The sequence below is a fragment of the Cibotium barometz genome, chromosome 35 (genome assembly GCF_041138505.1).
Source record: "Cibotium barometz isolate CiBa-2024 chromosome 35, ASM4113850v1, whole genome shotgun sequence".
In the NCBI taxonomy this organism is placed as follows: domain Eukaryota; kingdom Viridiplantae; phylum Streptophyta; class Polypodiopsida; order Cyatheales; family Cibotiaceae; genus Cibotium; species Cibotium barometz.
Window position 1 is genome coordinate 23,348,531 of NC_141080.1, and position 20,811 is coordinate 23,369,341.

The 20,811-nt window shown below is 37.9% G+C and overlaps 1 protein-coding gene across 1 annotated transcript in view; it reads left to right on the plus strand.

The window, feature by feature from the left end:
- Nucleotides 1–15,210, plus strand: part of LOC147618245 (cysteine-rich receptor-like protein kinase 2) — a 94,997-nt gene extending 79,787 nt beyond the window's left edge. Inside the window, exons 5-8 of the mRNA XM_086775216.1 lie at nucleotides 12,554–12,764; nucleotides 12,864–13,107; nucleotides 14,204–14,354; nucleotides 14,426–15,210. Of these exons, the coding sequence (XP_086631342.1) occupies nucleotides 12,554–12,764; nucleotides 12,864–13,107; nucleotides 14,204–14,354; nucleotides 14,426–14,809 (990 nt within the window). The 3' untranslated portion in view covers nucleotides 14,810–15,210. The remainder of the gene's footprint in view (nucleotides 1–12,553; nucleotides 12,765–12,863; nucleotides 13,108–14,203; nucleotides 14,355–14,425) is intronic.
- The last annotated feature ends 5,601 nt before the right edge of the window (nucleotides 15,211–20,811 follow it).

Sequence of the window (20,811 nt, forward strand, 5' to 3'; positions counted from 1 at the left end):
TACCCCTTGACTTTTGATATGCTAATTAATTACTGTACTATGTGTATTTGAGTAGGTTATCTATCTACCAATGGTGCATGACATCAAATGGTGGTACGTCATCCCTATTGCACCACGTTCCAAAGTGATGTATAATACATTCACTGATATGGAGCATATGAAGGATGTAACAAGCCGCAATGAAGATGATGTCGAACATGCCATTGAAGATGTTGTGATCGATGATCAAGAAATAAGAGATGATCATGATAATGAGAATGAGCATGCCATTTCTCATGATCATGAGAATGACCCTACCATTGAGGATGATGGTGATGTTGATGAGGATGATCAGGACATCCATACCATTATCAATGGAGTACAGAATATCGATAGTGGAATAAATTTAATCGTAGCCTTACAAATTGATCAAATGGATATTGATGTTGATCGTTTGGCAAGGATGGATCTTATTGAAGATGAGATCGAACCCTAACCAATCCGTTTCACTGTACGTTCTAAATTGATGACATTTCTATCATCTCATATGCATGATTTATTTTTGAATATATTTCATTGTTGTAAATGCATGTAGTGGGATTGTGTAATGATGTATACTGTAATGTACCATGAGATGGTTTAAAGAAAATAGTTTTTAATTTTGTAAAGGAATTCAGTTTTTCTTCAGTTTTTCTCTGCCATGCGTGTATTAATCCGTGTATAGTGGCGTGTATTAATCCGTGTATAGTGGCGTGTATTAATCCATGTATGATAGCGTGTATTAATCCATGAATATTACCGTGTATAGATGCGTGTATTACTGTGTGTATATAAACGCGTTTATACACGCGTTGATAAATGCAAATATACACGCGGACTTAAATGCTAAAATACACGCGCCCGATTCTATTCAAATACAAGCGCGACCATACACGCGCTCGTAATTTATCGCGTGTATGAAACGCGTGTATGGCAGCATTGTCTTGTAGTGGAAGTTGTGCCATTCTCCCTAATCTATTATAATGAAAGAAAGGAAGAATGCCAGTGGATTTCAAGTAATATAAGAAGAATAACACCACTACCATTCTTCCCCCTCATTAGTCTTTCTACTCTCGGAGAATGGCACTTCTACCATTCCCCTTGCTTACTTTGTTTGGAGGGTAAAATAGCAATAGTTCCATTCTCCTCATAATCAAATTCATGTATTCGAGTGGTTCCATTCTCAATGGTTCCCATCATATTCAATAATGAATGAGTGACGGTGGTGCATGTCTCCCACTAACTTGATCTATGTATAGTAGAATGGCATCACTGCTGTCATTATCCCTTACATTCAAAGAAGAATGGTAGTGCTGCCATTCTCTCTTACATTCAAGGAAGAATTGCACCACTTCCATTCTCAGGGCCTCCCATCACCTTAAATGGAAGAATGGCACCACTGCAATTCTCAAAGCCTCCCATCCCATCACCTTGAAGCGGTCAAGAGAAATCCTAGCATTCTCCCTTACGTTCAAGGAAGAATGGAACTGTTGAGAATCTCAAGGCCTCCCATCATCTTGAAGGAGAGAATGACAGTGGTTCCATTCTCTCTTACGTTGAAGGAAGAATGGCACCACTCCCTTTCTCAAGGCCTCTCATCCCATCACCTTGAAGGGGGGAATGGCACCACTGCCATTCTCCCTTACATTCAAGGAAGAATGGCAGTGGTGCCATTCTCAAGGTCTCCCATCACCTTGATTGAAGGGGAGAATGGCACCACTACCATTCTCCCTTGGGAATGACACCACTGCCATTCTCCCTTACAATCAAGGGAGTGTGGCACTACTCCCATTCTCCTCAAGGTAGTGGTGCCATTCTCCCGTCCAAGAAATGTATGCAAGGGAAATGGCAGTGATGCCTCTATCCCCCCTTACATCAATTTGATTATGAGGATGATGGCACCACTACCATTATCCCTTTTAATTTAGTGAATTCTTGTCTTGAAAATGTTTATTGAATTTATTTGGGATGTATGAGTGCTTTATCTGATTTTAGTTTTCTTTACAAAATAAACAAGGACCATGGCTTTTAGAGGTGGGGACAAAATGAAGATGCTAGTGGGTAATGAAGTTTTGGCAGTATATGTGTAATTGACCCAGAGGGCTATTGCAATGGTGTGAAAATACGGATAAACAATGTATTGGTGATAATGGAAAAGGGTATTAATAATGATGTGCTATTACCTTTCTCCACTGGATGCAATGACAATTGGTGAAGCAATTTGGAGTGTTGTCAAATGGCCTAAGACCTCTCTCCAATTTGGAGTGTTGTCAAATGGCCTAAGACCTCTCTCCAATGTGTTGGTGCATATTTGGAGGAGGCCACGGGTGAAGAGACTATAGAAAGTGATTCCATGTCCCCTTATGTTAAGGCAATGCTTATTTCCTCAGTGGAAAATGATAACAAAATTTGTGATTCTTGGAGAGAGAAAAAGGTGGCTTTGTGGAATGATAGCATGACAGAGACCATTGGGAAGGGTGTGATCTTATATATTTATCCCTATGATTCCATAAACTTTGCTACCTTGGGAGAGGATTGTTTAGGTGTGGGAAAATAGAGAAGAACAACCAGAACATAAGGACTACTACCTCAACAAGAACTACACAAGAGATTGGTAGTGTAAGCTTCGTTAAGTGGCCAATCAAGCAAATTACCATGTTAGATGGAACCCCATTGCGCAGAGATATGTGCCCATGGAACATGATGACAGTATACATAATGTTTTGAATGGTGTATCGACACAAAAGATGTTTCATCTTCAAGGAAACAAAGGTACACTTTCACCCCGAGAAAAAAGAGCTACCAACATCAATATTCAGAATGTCAATGGAATAAGTGCTACGAGTTTCCTCGATTGATTATTTGTGAGTGCAAGTGTTGTCAGCATGCTGATCGAGCATTAGGAACTCAATGGAGTCTTCTTGGGCCCTTTTATTTGGCAGTTTAAGGGAGTCAAACCTTTTCTCTTAAGAAGAAACGTTTTCTAATTAGAAGCTTCAAAACGGCTACTTTATTCGAATTTGAATTTTGGAGGGAAAATGGAATTTAAAATCTAGCGGATAAAACCATATCATGTAACATATCTATGGAAAGCTCTTGATGAGTAGATCACGGATCTGTAATCTCCGCTCAAATCGGAGCTTGTATGTAGAAGTTATGGAGGTCCAAAAATTGTAAAATTGCCCCCTCCCCTTTTTGGGGGAAAAAGTGCACCCTTTGACCACTCTTACACCTCTCTTACAAACCATTGGTTTTTGCTTACATGGCAGGCTCCTATTTGTCAAAAAGTTAAACGTTTCCATAACCTCATGGCAAATTAAAGGGCCCAAAAAGACTCCATTGAGTTCCTAATGATATGTTAATAAGAATTTGAAATAATTTTTGGGGCAACCCTCTAGAATCTAGCACAAACTATGTGTATGACATGTTTTCTATGGCTTTGCATCGTGTGACACGGATGGAAAGGCAAGCTACAAATTTAGGGTGAATGGTGTGGAGGTATGTTGCAGAGCATGGTAGGAGATACATGGAGTACAAAAAACATAATTTTACAGATATAGGAGAAGTTTGAGAATGGTGCACAACAATATATGCATGGAAATACAGGAATCATGAGGAGGAATAGGGAGCACACATGTATGGGAAGGGCTCTTATGCAAGAGTTTGTGGAAAATAACTCAGAGCGTATGCGTCACAAAAGTAGAACCATGGATGGTTCTAGAGAGACTCAATTGGTAATACTTGAAGTATATAAAAAGGTAGGTATCCAACGTGAGATAAACAAAGGCCTATTCCATTTGGGTTTAGAAAATATTTCTAGTTCTTCTTTTAGTAGAATATGGAATGAGGACTTTAAGAATGTTTCCTTGGTCAAGAGTAGCGAGTTCTCCAAATGCAGTTTGTGTATTGGGATAAAGGCACGCACAACTGGCAGCCATAAAGTGTCGAGAGGAGCGCAATATACTTATGGAGGAAAGAAATAAGCATATTATATAGCAATAGAGTTGTAGGAACCTTTATTATACATGGTACAGGTCCTCTGAGATGGATTCTAGCAAATACTTATGCATAATTCATGGCAACATGGACCAAAAGAAAACAGCAATCCCAAGACTTCGGGTGAAGTCAAAGGACACTGATTCTTCTTAGCAATTACAAGTGTCTCTAATTGGTATAATTACTCATGGACATGGGCATGGTCATTATGAACACTTTAGGGGGACGATGGATTTTAATACAAGTTGATAATCACACAAATGGGTGGTGTTTATAAACACCTTTTAATATATATTCTATCAAGGTTTTATAATGCTTTCCTACACCATCAATAAAATCAATGAAAGACCTTTTTTTCAAAATATGTACAAGAAATTACATAGAATTTAAGAAATGTAAATTTAAGAACACATTACCAGATAAGTCAAGAGATTTGCAAGTCTCCACTGCTAAGCAAGCCTTCTTGTGCTTTTGTACGCACATTCTATGGAATCTTAATCCTCTTAGTATTTGTGACTTTTGACATCCAGGACCATACAACTGCATCAATACGTTCCCAAACTTGTGGATCCTTCTTATTCTCTACCCAAAACTTTCTCTGACAATCCTCATAGACTTTTGCATCACTTAGTACTTTTTTTGTTAGCACAAGGTGCCCAACACTGCATTAGTACCTTATTGAAATTAGGTGATGTTGCATCTATCTCAATTTCTGATTGGGCAACACCAAGCCATATAGGATTAATTGGATGAGATGGCCTCACCAAGAAAAAGTTTCCTTTCTTAACATCTATCATCAGGCTAGACTCTTTCCTTGGCTTACCACTTAAAGGACCACAATAGTGATTGTTCCATTCCTCATAGCCTATGAACTCATTATTGTGCCTATCAAAGTCTCAGGGGGTTCATTATTTATAATGTAAACTCTCTCTATCACGTGCGTTCAAGGCCTAATTTAAAAACACCTTATCTGTAAATTTTTCATGAATAAAACACAACCTTTTTTAATTCAGTATGTAAATACCCTTCTATATGTAAAAAATGTCTAAAAAAGGGATTTTAAAAACCCCTTCTGTTGAACCCATGTGCTATGCTTATATATTTATGAGTGACCCCCCCTCCCCCCCCCCCCCCGAGATCTAAGTTATCCACATGATCTGCCAATTGTGTCTTTGGCCGAAACTCTGAGTAAAGTCTTGTCTCTGATAAAATTAGATGATCAAGCTACTCTAGCATATTTTTCTAGTAATCTATGATTGGTCTAATATAGGGTTCATATGATGTTGTCACACCCCTTTTATCTGCACGCTTCTCCCAAAACCTAATGTAGTCCTTTATGCCTGCCATTACTTTGCAAGTGATCCCTTACAAATTCAGCCATTGCTAGCATGTTTGGAAACCCTGTTGGAAGAAGTGGTTGTCCATCAAAACCTTACTTCCACAACTCAATGCCTCCTTTCCTAGTAGGTATCCAATCAAGTGAATTGGGATGTACTTTGTATTGCGTTATTGGTTTTTCTTCAAGCATGAAGAAACAAAATTGCAATGGTTTAGAATGACCCACAAGCATGTCTTGTCCATCATTAAGATAACCATCAACAAAACTCTTGAAGTTGGGAATCCTTTTAAGAAGAAATGGTGCTGGCTTGGATTTGGAAGATCATCTAAATGTATCCATTAGATGTGGAAAAGTCAATGTTTTATCCACTCTCAATTTCTCAGAAAACATGCTAAATATTACATTAATGTCCTCATGAGTGTGCCCTACCATCAAGAAGCATAATTAACATGTCTTGAAGAAACCTCTTGCAACAAGTAGAGAAAGGTATGCAAATAAGTACCGAATTTTATTCTCTGATGCATAGCTATCTAGTTGTAGTAGCAAGTTCGTTGGCAATTTACGAAACGAGGAGGCAGTGCTTGCTGTAGTCTCTGTAGTAGAAGTTGTGGCATTTATATCCCCTCACTTTGTATTAGTGACACTTTCTTGTAATAAACTATAGACCCATCCCTCTGGAGAGGTTCCTTACCTTCTGAAGCATAATGACAATCCAAGGAACTACTTGAGTTTAGAGCATTTAGTAATGGAACATTGTTTCTTTCTTAGACCCTATTAGTAGCTATGTCCCCAATTGCATGCATGTCCATCCTCTCCAAGTTGCGCAAACACAATTCAAGGGAGCCAACTATGAGATTTGGATCCGAGGTTCACAAAAAACCATCCGATGTTTGATCATTCAATCTCCCAAAGTTGTAAAATTTTCCCAAATTTTATGAAATTCATCCAATTTCAAATTTCCAAAATATCTCCATTTGCCCAAGTAATCTAATACGTCCTTTGTGGCGAGCTCTGTTTCCTTGGAAGTGGTTTCAAAAGCAAAGATGTGAGCATTTAGTTCCTCCTCACTCTTGCCTTTGAATTTGGGGTATTTGAGAGATCCTACCCCCACTGCCAATTCTTCCCCTCCCTGAGCTTCCAGCCTCCTTAGTGGTTTCGGAATTAGTATTTCGTGCTACTGTGGATTCATTTCCCGTTTACTGATGATTTTGTTCGTGATTTCTCTATTGTTCTGGAATCAGTCTTTCAAGCTATTATGGAATTATTTTTGCCAATCGTCTTGGTCGACGTAGAGGACAGTGCAGTGGTGCTTCTTGTTCTACGACTTCAGCTTGTCTATGGTGGCGGTACTGCATTTCCTTGTTTGAGCTTGCTTAGTTCTTCATTCCTGATACATTGTTCTCTTATGCCTATTTGGTTAGCATTCCTAACCCTAGTTAGTGTGTGCCTTTTTTTGGGCTTCTTTTGGCTAGTTTACCCTATTGATCGTGCATGAATTCACCTTTGCGCTAGCCTTTATCTCTCTATTCTCTACCTGACATGTTGTTCCCCAATAGGATCGCCAAATGTGTCAAATTTTTGCCAAGACACAGCACTTGCATGGTTCTAGACCACCTAGTTGCCTCTAGAGGAGACACGAATAATGGAACTGTGCCCAACAAGATAGGCCACCACTAGTGCGTTGCGCCACCGATCTACCTAGGCCAAGGGAGTTGGTTACAATAGAGCAGCAATTAGTTCCTACATCTAGTACAATCCTTACCATGGTTCCTAATCCTATCTCCAAAAATTAGTCACTTCCGGACATGATTGAGTGCAGACTTATACATAAGTAAACATACAGTTCAACACAGAAAGTACTGACACAACTTAAGAGTCAATTAGAATTGCAAAGTACAAAGAATGAATAACTATGTCGATAATCCATGTATTCTTGAGTAAAGCCTAGCCCGTATAGTTCCATATTCCCCTTCACTCTCCACACTTCTTTTCTTTACATTTTCCCTGGAACTACCTGTTTTGGAGAGAAGAGTTACAAGGTTGTTACAAGAAAAAGATCCTGAGTTATTGCCCAACAGATATGCTTGGCGGTAGTCTACCACTAGATGGGTTTGCCAACACTGTGGTATTCCTGTTGTGACATGGTTGATTGGTTTTATCTATTGCACTAGAACTGCACCCTGGGTTTACTCTGCCAAATGCTCTAAAGGATGCACTTTGTCATTGTATGGTAAGTCTCCATAACATAAGTGGTCGGACATATAGCACTTGATTGGTTTTATCTATTGCACTAGAACTGCACCCTGGGTTTACTCTGCCAAATGCTCTAAAGGATGCACTTTGTCATTGTATGGTAAGTCTCCATAACATAAGTGGTGGTCGGACATATAGCACACTAGGAAGTAAGCTTACATTCCTCCTTGGTGTGACCTTGATTTAAAAACTTTGTGCACCAGACATCCAATCATAGTCTAAATCTAGCTCCTACACTTGTACCCTAAATCTTAGCCCATACTAACACCACTAGTTGTTCTTTAATTATCTCTAACTTCGGGATTTTCTCTTGTTCTTGGATTATAAATGTGATTCCACATCCAATTTATCATCCAAGGTGTCATCCTCTAAGGAATCTTTGTCTCTCTTTTTCTTCTCTTTCTTTGATCTTGAGCTATCCCCCTAAACTATGCTCCAATCTTTGAGTGGCTTTCACTAGCCCATCAAATCTATTAATGGTGGGATCAATTGGAGTTAGAAACTTTGGATGACATGTGAAGAATAAATATACACCTAACCTGACAAGTAGCAGTCCAAAAACAAATAGGTTTCAAGTCACACTAGCTGATAGGTACCGATGAGTGAACTCGGTTGTGATCGTGTGTGTGCTCGCTATCCGTTGAATGCTCATTGATTGTACCTTCTACAACACCAACATCTTCATTAAATCTCATCATCCTCATCAGTAGGTACTTTGTCTTCTTTAGCAAACTCTCATAGTCCTCATCCTTGGGGGCATTCTCCCATAGACTATCTAGTGCTACAAGGTGTGACGCGCCTAGCAAAGCATCATAATGCTAGGTCTATTCCATTGTAAATGAATAATCCAACAACAAATATTAGACTAAAAAGAGTCATTTCCACACTCTTCTTGTAGAAGAAGTTACTCTTGCACATCCAATTAAGCATAGAGATGGGGAAGACTATTCGATAATGACATAGAAGTGATAAAATTGACTTGAATGCAAAAAATGGAAGATGTTCTAATAGATCTAGAGTGGAAACCCATGAATTGTGATCACTTTGACTCCATTAACTAGACACTATAAACAAATTAACAAAACATAGATATACGGAATAGGCAAAACCTCTTTACATAAGGAGAACACATCAACATGTCATATGGATTGACGAATGCCATCGAGGTTTGAGTGACAACAAATATGGACTGAAGGAAGTTCTAAAAGATAGTAAACAATTTGCAACTTAACAAGAAAAGGAAAAACATCCACCCATGCCATCTCCATACAAAGCTTGTATTACGTCCCAATCATAAACTAGAGGATGTGCAAGGAATCGATCGCATTAAGATCGCCAAAAGTGTTGGTGGATAATCCAACACAAAGTTTATGAATTCAACATTAAACATGATTGCAACATTATTGAACATATGAACACACTGGTTATAGAACATTACACAGTATGCATACATAATTGCAAAACAAAGATGCATAACTGACTCTATATTCCTTCTACATATATCTTATTTGTTTCTTGTCTCTCTATACATCAACGCTTAGTGCATAAATAATCATCTGAATTAAGAAACAAAGAGTCATATCCGATCCACTATGCCTAAATTGGGATTTTATTTCTACATTACCCTAAACTAAGGTAACGAATAATAATGTTATGGTGGGTTATTTTCTAAGCTAAGAGCTCTACTAAGAGTGGATAAAGGTGCAAGCAAGTAACAACCTTGCATTCTTCTTCCTCTTTTCTCTATCTTGTAAGGTTGAAGTGTTCTCAAATAAGTGAACATGTACAAAGTGAGTTTATAATCTTAAGTATAAAGCTAATGTTAGCGTTAACCATTTACAAGGCAAGGCTTGTTGGGTTTTTCTTAGGAGAAAGGCATAAATTATGATGAGACCTTTCCACCCACATCTTGTATGACTATAATCTCTTTTATTATTACATTGGCAATGCATTATGGTTCAAATTCATATGATTTAGATATCTTGTAAGACTATAATCAATTGTATTATTACATTGTCAATGCATTATGGTTGGAATTCATATGAATTAGATATCAAGGTGACCTTCTTGAATGATCATTCACATGAGGAGGTTTACCTAAGGCTTGTAGTTTTGTTGAGAAGGGTCACGAGTCTAAAGTATGCACGCCAAGAAAAGATTTATATGGCCTTAAGAAGGCTCCTAAACATGGTACAAGAAGATAAATATATACTTGGTTACAAAAGGTTTTTGTAGTAGTCTAAATAAGAGTACTCTCTATGTAAACCCTCTATGTAAAGAGGAGTAAATTGGTCATTGTTTTATATGTTGATGACATGCTTCTTACAGGTCAAGATGAGAAAAAATTAAATTACATGATTTGGGGTCATTGCATTATTATTTGAACATATACTTTATCCAACATAAAGAACACAAAGCTTAGGCTTATTTCCTTTTGGGTATTGATTAGCCACATGATCACTGTATATGTTCACATTGGCACTATAGGGGGGATTTGCAGCCAATATGGTAGTGATTTGTGGACACAGGTGTGGAGGTAGGATAATAATGGGTTGGGGTACCTTTTCCCTCCTTAGGACGTTTTTGTTGGAGTGGAGATAAAGGTAGTAATACAAACATATGTAGCAAGCAAGGAGAGAGAGAGAGAGAGAGAGAAGCACACCATTGAAAGTACTTCACTTATCATCATCAATCTACTTTGAGTGTTGTGCTTCTCTGTCTCACTCTCCTTGCTTGTTGCATCTGTGTGTGTTGCTACCTTTGTCTCCACTCCAATATATAGATTGTATGATGATGTAATTTACACCTCCCTTTTCAAGATAAAAAGAAGGAATCATTGCATATTTGAGGAGGTGATGATGTAACAAAGATACCTGTCTGCCTGATTAAACATGCCAACAACAGCACTCCATGAAAAAGAGCTAAGCATGTTTTGCATCTTATGAGAGATTGTGGCTTCTATGAACTTCTATGGACTCTTTAGAATATGCGAGACTTATTAGCTATAGCTAACCATGTGGAATTATAAAAACCAAAGCTTTACGCTAAAGTAAAGACCCGAGTGTTCCATATTATTAGTACATTTATATAGTCAACATTAATCTATGTGGGAGATCCTAATGGATGGTAAAAGGAAAGCTTCTCTCATCTTGTTTATCAAAAAGCTATGATAGTGTCTTCACTAGGTCTCAGGGATTTCACTGACGTAAACGAGAACATGTGAACATGTTAATAACATATGTTAATAACACAAAAAATCTTGTGCTCACATGTTATATTCACAAAGCTTTCACAAGGGCCTAAAAAAATTATCTTTGTCGGGCATAAAAAATCTTCTTAGGTGGCCACTGACCTGCCACTATGTGAAGATGGTAACATGAGAACATGTGAATAGCTTATTCCCATGTGTAGCCAAGCTTTTAAGGGGTTCCCAAATGGCAAGTGACCTGTTATTTTGTGAACGGTAACATGAGAACATGTGAATAAGTTGTTCACATGTGTTATTATCACAAAAAATCTTGTGATCACGTGAATATTAAATCCCTGCTAGGTCTCTTAGTGAGGATTATTTTGATTAGTATTCAACCAATTTGAAGCTATAACACATTTTGAATGAGTCAATTGCTTAGTCTAGATTGTGACATTAAGAGTCCTTAGAACCCAAAACATAATACCATATTTCTTTTGAATCAATATTGGCCTTAGAGATATAAAGATTCCAAGATTCCAACCGAAAGCATATATGATATCGTATTCCATTATTTTTTTGAATTGATTGCTCGCAACCATGACTCTAATGGTTTTCTTAGTCTTGTTGGGGAACCTACTAAGCACACCCACTCTAAAAACATATTTAGCCGAGTATTCGAGAGATACATGAGACGTTTAATGACTTGGATGTGCAATGTCCCATCTACAAGTAGCGCCTCCATTTAGTGTTTCACAATATATCTCTTGTGAAAATATAAAGATATGATATGGATTCTACAAAATTTATATTCATAGATAATCAATCTACGGTGTATCATCCTCTAAACTCCTACTTTATCTAATTGTAAACTTTCTTCTTGTGGATCATATCATGAAGTCGTTATTCACAGAAACAAATAGTTATAGACTATGTCCTCTCTATAACCTATAAAGAGAAGCAAAGAAGCTATTTGTGAGTTTATCCCTTCTTACCTAATCTCAATGCTTGAACCATGATGTACTTAGTTCATAAATATTCTAAAAAAATATGTTGGGGAAAGTAGACTTCAAATTCATTTAGAACACCACCCATATTTGCTTTATTACTAAGACTACAACCATTTGTTTACTAAGACTTAATTTTTTAAATTACTTTGTTGTTAATTAGTTTATTTCAAGATGAAAATAATGTTATGGATGGAAGCATGTTAACATGCTACGCTTTTTAAGGTTTTTAGCAGTGCTTTTTTAGTATTGCTAACATAAAAAATAGGCACGTGGTAAATTTTTTGCAAATAAAATTATATTTTTTCAGAGATTATACAAGAAGATTCTCTTCTTCAAAAGATTTCCAATGATGTATAGCATGATAAGAAATTTTGCATTGTGGGTCATCTTTGAATCCAAAAATCATTGTAAAAAGTCATGCTAACTAGCACCTATCTCGGACACAAAAAAGTGTAGCATGTTAACATTCTTCCACCCTTATAGAGATTACAAATATGACAGGACATGATTCATGATCAATATGTTGTTGGCTACTACTAATAATGGCAAATAAAATTTCTCCTCACAGATATAAATAATCAATAAGAGAAAAGCTATTATGTTGTTTAGCAAGGTTAAAATATAATATATGATTTATGGGATTTCTACACAAACATCAAATTATTTAGTTGTAGACTAATATCATGCTTTGAATCTACTTATTCATTACTTCATTATGCCAAAAACCCTGATAATTCTACTTCTTTTTAGGGAATACTAAAGACTAGGAGAGAAGTGGCTATCAAAATGCTCTCTTCTAAGAGTCGTCAAGGAAAGATAGAATTTATGAATGAGGTGAACCTCATTACTAGCGTGCAACATCGAAACTTGATTCAATTGTTAGGATGTTGTGTGGAAGAATCGAAATGGCTACTAATTTATGAGTATCTTCCAAATCGAAGCTTAGACTTACTCCTATTTGGTAATTATTTCAATATCAAATGATGATGCCATTTTATAACTTGCTTATTTTATCCATCAAATTAGAAGTCGCTTAATTTTTTAGTGTGATCTAATGCAGATTTTGGACAAAATGAATGGCAAAATGCCTTAGATTGGAAAACTCGATTTGACATAATAGTTGGCATAGCAAGGGGATTGAGCTACCTTCATGAAGACTCCCATGTTCGAATTGTTCACAGAGATATCAAGACAAGTAATATCCTCTTGGACAATAACTTGAATCCAAAGATTTCTGATTTTGGTCTAGAAAGGTTTTTTGCAGATAATATTACACACCTCACAACAGGCGTGGCAGGAACCTTGTAAGTCTCTTGATTTTATTATTCAAATTTGAAGATAATTTTGGTCATTCTTTCTTAAAATAATGTGCCTACAAATGCACTAGAATTTACACACACACACACACACACATATATATGTATATAAATATATACATATATATTTATATATTTATATATATATATAGTTATATATTATTAAAAGATAGTATTAATCGTTCTTTCTTAAAATTGTGTGCGTACAAATGTACAAGAATTTATAGCATATACACACACATATATATATTGATAGAAGAAGATATTGAGGCTTCTGGTGTGCTCTTGTCCAAGTGGTAACACCTAGAGCCAACAACGTGTGGGTCTAGGGTTTGAAGCCTGGCATCTACATATACTAATTAATCTCTCTCAAAAATGCAAAGTTTAGGATTTATTCTTCAATTTAGTTGTCACAATCTACAAAGTGGTAACACCTTGGTCTGGTGTGCTCTTGCCGCCCAAGTGGTGACATCTTGGTCCAACGATGTGTAGGTCTAGGGTTTGAACCTTAGAATCAATGTATCTATCTATTCTATTAAGCACAAGTTTTTCCCTCTGCAATGTGCCATGCTTTCTAGCATCTACTCTAATGTCCTCTAAAACCATCTCTTCTCTTCCCTCTCTAGCCACGTGGCAATAGTGTACAAAAAGGTAGACTGTGCACAAGTGAGGGCAGTGCCTACTCTAATGTCCTCTAAAACCATCTCTTCTCTTCCCTCTCTAGCCACGTGGCAATAGTGTACAAAAAGGTAGACTGTGCACAAGTGAGGGCAGTGCCGTAAAGCAATGCGCAGGTAGTACTAATTAATCTCTTTAAAAAACATGCAAAGTTTAGGCTCTATTCTTGAAATAAAAATGCAGAGTTTAGGCTTTATTCTTCAATGTACTTGTATGGGCAGAATCTACAAAGTCACTTCCCAGATATGTAGATCTAGGGTTTGAAGACTCTCTGAAACAATGCCAAGTTTAGCGCTAGGATATATTCTTCAATTTGCTTGTACGGTCTCAATCTACAAAGTCGCTAATGTTGAGACTTTGAACCATATGTTAAACTGAGATTTCGTGCTTGTTTGCATTTGAAAAGGGGCTACCTTGCACCAGAGTATGCCATCAATGGGCAGCTAACAGAGAAGGCCGATGTCTATAGCTTTGGTTTGGTAGCGCTTGAGATAGTGAGTGGGAGAAAGGTCATCGAGCGCATGTTGGAATCGGAGAAGCAGCATCTGTTAGAATGGGTATGGCTTGTGGTTCGTTATTTTTTCTATTCTGTTTGTTACATGTTTAACCTAGATTTTTTCTGGCGCAGACTTGGGCGTTATACGAGAGGCAGCAGCAAACGCGAATTTTGGATGCAAAGCTGAGCAGCAGCAGCAACACAGGCATGGCCGTGAATGAAGGGGAGGTGATCCGTGTGGTGCATGTGGCCCTATTGTGCACCCAAACACGGGCACAAGCAAGGCCAGCCATGTCCAAAGTGTACACAATGTTGTGCAGTCAATCAGACATCTTGGAGCTACCCACAAAGCCAACCATCGTCGGCATGCAGGTCTCTGCAGCAGCTGACCATCAACAAACCACCTTCACGTCAAGATCCACGTCCTTGTCCGCCGCCTGGAACTCCTCCTCCGACACTTCTCAAACCGCCCCCTCCAATGCAGGTGACCCCATTTCACAAGTAGAACCTCGTTAGAAGGTGGCGCCGCCATGGATCTTCTTGCTCAAATCCCAGCAGCAGCCAGCTGCTTTGGGAGACGATCGACCTTCTAATTGATCCTCTACTCTCTCTGTTTATACTTTTCTTAAAGTGAATTGTAAGCTAAGTGAGATGTAGTGTCAAGGAGCTTGCATAGCTATGACTGATTGATTGTATTAACACCAAATCTAAGGATAGAGAACGTCCAATGGCACACAAACTACCTATATATTTGCACTGTGTACTGTACTATATTTGCATTGTCTTATTCTTACCTTTTTTTAAAACATAAAGTAAATATATTGAAGGGGAGTCTTCCCCAAGGGCTCTATTTCTTAGGCTATGATTTTTGCATGTATGCAATTGGGGTATCATATTTCATGAGAGTAATGTTCATTTGTATGGGAAGATGAGAGGTGGGATCTTATCTACAGGCTACTAAACAATGAAATGAGAGGAATGTAGAAAGATCTCTCTGTATTTGGTTGTTTGTTGACTTGGTGTCTTATCCTTACTTAAGTGAAGTATAGGTAAACTAAGCTACAATATTGGTATCAAAACATTGTCTCCATCTTATGAGAAAACCCTAAGATCTTAGTCATTGTTTGACTAATACTTGCTATTGTGGAGGGTGAGTCTCCCTTGACTTCTAAAGAACTTTCGTGTGAGAGTGTTCTCTCTACAAGGAGAAATTTCTAGTCCTTGCCAAGGCTCGAGGCATGGGAAATATTTTGAGGGGTGAAGATTTTTCATTATGGATTTCGTAAAGCTAAATTTATAGCTTGATACAACACATTCTCAAGCTTAATATTACAGTGCCATTGGTAAGTAACTTTGATCATCATCTAGGTGGCCCTGTTAGTGGTGGAATTCTTTCTAATACTATATTACTACTCAATACCCATTTGGTGGAATCCCCAAGGAGTAAAGGAAGTGACACAAATTTACGAAAAAAATAAATTTTGCATGGGGATTCATATCCTTTTGATAGAGATCTTTTAAGTGAGGAGTTCTTGTGTTGCACTTTCCTTGCATTTCCCTTGATAATTAGTGGATAGTCTTCCCTCACCTCCAATTCCTTGAGAGTCTTCTCTCACCTGCACTTCCTTGACTTCATTTTCTAAGTATTTTTCAAGACCACAAATCAACGCATAATATTCAATACCATTATTGGTTTGAACCTTAATGAATTCTTCACTTAAAACCCATACTTCTTGACCTTGGGATTCTATAAAACAATCTCCTTATTCTCTCATTGATGTGAAGGTCTAAATGCTCCATCAAAATAAATGGTAAAAGTTATAGTTAGATGGCATTTTTAGGAATTTTTTTGAAGTACTTAAAGGTACTTAACAACTTTTTTGACAAGGTTAGACTTGCGAACCAAACATTTTAAGGAAGATTGACTTATTAAAAAGTAGAAAAGACAAGTAAGACCAAAGCTTTCTTCTTGAAGGCACCAATGAGAGTCCCCCGTTCTTGATCTCTGAATGGATGGATGCTTGTGCAAGCTATGTGATTGCATTTGCAAGCATTTCACAATGAACCGAGGAAACACTATTAACATTTGGATTTAAATATAAAATATTAGTGGCAGCAACAACTATTAATCTCAAAATGGGTTAATAGTGGCAGCAGCTATTAATCTCAAAATGGGTTAATAATATTCTCCCTTCCTAATGTAAATCACATCCTTATTATTAAGTACGAGACTCTCTTGTGGGGAGAATTGAGGAGCTTAATTTTTGTTCTTGATAATAATGAGTGACTGCTCAATGGTCATTTTTCGTGCGAAAAGAATGAGGAAGGTTGATGAGGAAATGAAGAAGTTAGTGATTAGCAAGAGTACCTATATAGGGTGGGGGACTCTATGTTTTTCTTTTTTTTTCTCTTCCTGTTTTTTTTGTGTGTTTTGGTTTATTTTTTCTCATGTTTTTTTTTGGAATCACACAAGCAAGGAACTTACAATGTTTTGTTATTGACATTAGCGAGGTACTACGCCTTCGAGACTTTGGAGGAACGTGTACACAATCATTCGAATGAGAATGTGGTTCTTAGTTCCTCATTTGATATATTGAAGCAATATAACGTAATAGCTTCTTTGGTTTAATGCTTTCCGTATTGCAGGAGTGTCATCAAATAAACTTCAGGAAGACTTGTCGCTACATTCTTTGTTTTGTGTGCTATTAAAAAAATGTATTCAAGAGATCTTTCAAGCATAAATACAATGAAGTGCATGAAGGTGAGTATTTTAGACTCTTGATTTAGTTATTGTTGAAGCTATAATGACAGAACTCATTTGACTCACAATACTAATGGAAAGAACTCAGTCGACTTGTGAGGCTAATGGAGAGAACTCACTTGACTCACAAGGCTAATGAAATAACTCATTTGACTTGTCGAAACTAATTGAGAGAACTCGTTTGACTTGCGAGACTAATGAAATAACTCATTTGACTTGCGAAGCTAATGAAAGAACTCATTTGATTGGTAAGAATAATGGAGAGAACTATTTGACTAGTGAGGCTAATGGAGCACTTCTTCACCATACTTCAGATTAGAATGTGGGTTTCTATGGGAAAGATAATTTGTGTAGGGGCCTTCATTACTGGCAAGGTTTTGGACACTACAAGAGGAGCCCCCCCTAAATGTCATACAATAAACGTCACAAGTCCGTTGTACACTCAAAAAAACTTATTTCAAAAAAGAACTTTGACACTACAAGAGGAGCCCCCCCCTAAATGTCATACAATAAACGTCACAAGTCCGTTGTACACTCAAAAAAACTTATTTTAAAAAGGAACTTTGACGACGAAAAAAAACGTTTTTTTTTTGAGAGGCAATTTTTCATGCACTAATTCTCCTGGGTGTAGGGTCTAGCGAACGTTTTCTTTTCTCTCCGGATGCTCCCGTAGTGGTTGGGCTTCTCTCTACTTCTTTGGATCAGCATGCTTCTCCTTGGTACAGGTTCTAGCAAGTTGTATTTTCTCTCCCCATGCTCCACGCTGGGATCAAGCTTCTCTCCATCTCCGTGGATCAACAATCTTCTCTCCACGTGAGCTCCCATCCTCTTCTCCGCCTCATACTCCTCACTCTATGCTAACGATCTTGATTTAAGTGTTTGATGCTTGCAAATGTGACTACGATTGGCAGTAGCGTTTGTTCAGCTTACATTTGACAAGATTAGAGAAAATGATTAGTGTGATACTTGCATATTTGATTTGTTTTGGGATTAGAGTTTGTTTAGCTTCTCTCCATGTCTTTGGATTAGCACACCTATCCTTAGTGTAGGTTCTAGAAAGTGCTACATTTTCTCTCCACATGCTCCACGGTGGTTCGGCCTCTCTCCATCTTGATGGATAAGCAAGCTTCTTTCCACATGAGTTCCCATCCTCTTCATACTCCTCACTCTATCCTCAAGATTTTGATTTAAGTGTTTGATACTTGCATATGTGATTAGGGTTGGTATTAGCATTTGTTTAGCTTGCATTAGAGAGATTGATGATTCTCACATTGCATGATCTACGCATAGAATGCAAAACTTTTGAAGGCATATTGTAACACTTTGCAAAACCGAACCAGCACACAGTAGTTGGTGTGTCTTCTTGAGCAAAAAATTGAAAAATGACTTGCAATGAAGTCTCCCATAAGCTACAAACTCTATGCTGCATATACACCCCACTAAGTATTCATGAAACACTTGTCGAAAAATGCCATCAAAGATGTCCATTAGTGTGCCCCTTGCCTCCATGTCTAAACATACATAAATAATGCCTCTACATGGGCCTACTGAAAGAGAGTGAACAGCTATGTCGTTATAGATGAACGATCGTGGATTCCCGAAAGTGAACGGCTGGGGATGCATGAGTGAATGCACGTGGATTCATGAGTGAATGTCCATTTGCTTTGATTTTTTTTTTTGACACATTGCGAATAGGTTTTGTACCCTGGGACTAGATGGTGAACACCCCATTGTGGGTTTTGTACTGACTCCTTGCCTAATTGGCGATGGCGATGGTGGATCCAATTAGATTTGGGCAAGGTGGCAGGTCGTCTTGTAGCCTTATTGCCTCATGGGAGGGAACTATTTGATAGTGAGGGGTCGGAGAGGCAAAGGATTGAGAAGAGGTGGATCGGGGGAGGTGTATGATAAGGGTAGGTGGGGTAGCTAAGGTTGAGGGGATGTTACTGGTGGAGAAAATGGGTAGGGGCATGGCCTTGGCTTCCTTCGGGATCTTTGTTTTTCCATTATCCTATAGAGTGCTAGTGGTGGCAACAACTGGGGCTAGATTTGGCCTCCATTGGAAGTGTTGCAATGCGGTGAACTTGGGGGGTGGAACATTGAGCATTGGGGCCGAGAAATGGTGCGTCCGTGGTCGGGGTAGCCAGATTTGACAAATGTTTTTAAGTACCCACCTCTAAGAAGTTGCAGTGTGAGGATGAGGAGTCTTGTTCGTGCTTTTTACTTGGCCATTGGCTTGGGGCTAGCTTGGGGCTAATAGGGCGAATATTTACGGTGCATGACCATGATTTCTTGTAGTAAGAATTGTATGACCTTATTGATGATGTGGGTGCCATTTTCACTAACAAGCTCAAGGGGACACCCAAAGCGAGTGATGACATCCTCGTATGTAGACATCATTTACATGGAGTCTTAAGACATGGAAGAACATCTCCATGAAAGCTTGCTAGTAAAGACATGATTAGTATTGATGAAAAGTTACTCTCTTATATATCTATGCCCTATGTTCAAACTCACTTATGCCTTGGCCTCCACATTGGACCATTAGGTCTTATAATTATCTTATATACATAATATGAGTTATTTACAATTAGGGCTTGTAATTGTCTTATATACATATACCCCATGTTCAAACTCACACTTATGCCTTGGCCTCCACATTGGACCATGGCCGTGGCCTCTTTATTGCCCCACTTTCTTTTACAAGTCATTTGTCCATGATCCTATTTGGCTAATTAATGATTTAGTCTTAGCACTTTCTTACAAATCATCCCCACTCGTAGGTTTCTCATTGAAACCTTATAACATTTAGGCCTTCCATATGGATTATATTTCCACATATAAGTGCTCGGGCACCATATCCACAAAGCATATGAATGAGTGACACACCAAATCAATATGTGAGTATCCTCACATGACTGTAAATTTCCTCCAATGGCTAAAAACTGGATCTTATGCCTTCGAATCAGCCCCAAAACTTGCTCCCCATGCTAGTACCTCAATTATCAATACTCCCAATTGCAAGTATCATAATCCCCAATTGGTATGAAGCTCTCTAATAATGATTTACAAGAAATTCCAACAAGCAAAATGACTGTTAAATCTCCTCATTTGGTCCACCAAATGCACCCAAAATGTCCTCATATCCTTTCAAAATCGAGGTGGGTTGCCATATGCAGCCTATTTATTGGGTAAACCTCTCCACTTGATGAGGTATTCCACAAAAGAATGATTATGTAACATCTTTTCCCTAGTTCCCAATACCTTCTCCAACAAATATTGTATCATACCTTCCTCATTCTTTGGAGGTAACTCATCTAGTACTTCTACTAATTATCCCATGTATACGTGTAGTTACCTATAGCATTAGCTTTTAGGATACTTCCCCAACCCTTCTTTGAATCTTGTATGGACCATAGTATCTATGTACTAACTTGGTGTTTGTGTTGCCCTTAAGAGATGCATATTTTAATTTTGGTATGCATAAAAATATCACCCAATCACCACCCACATTGAACTCCATAAATATTCTATGGGCGTCGGCATTTTGCATCATACTCCTTTGATAGTTCTTACATTTGATAGTTCTTACATTTGATAGTTCTTCAAATTGTTCATACTCCTTTGATAGTTCTTCAAATTGTTCTTACATTTGAATTAGGGTTTATTCAAAAATAATCAAAGAGAAATTTGATCAAAATTTACCATGACTTTTGTACTCGAACCACCAAATCTCATCCCAAATAAACCACTTCTA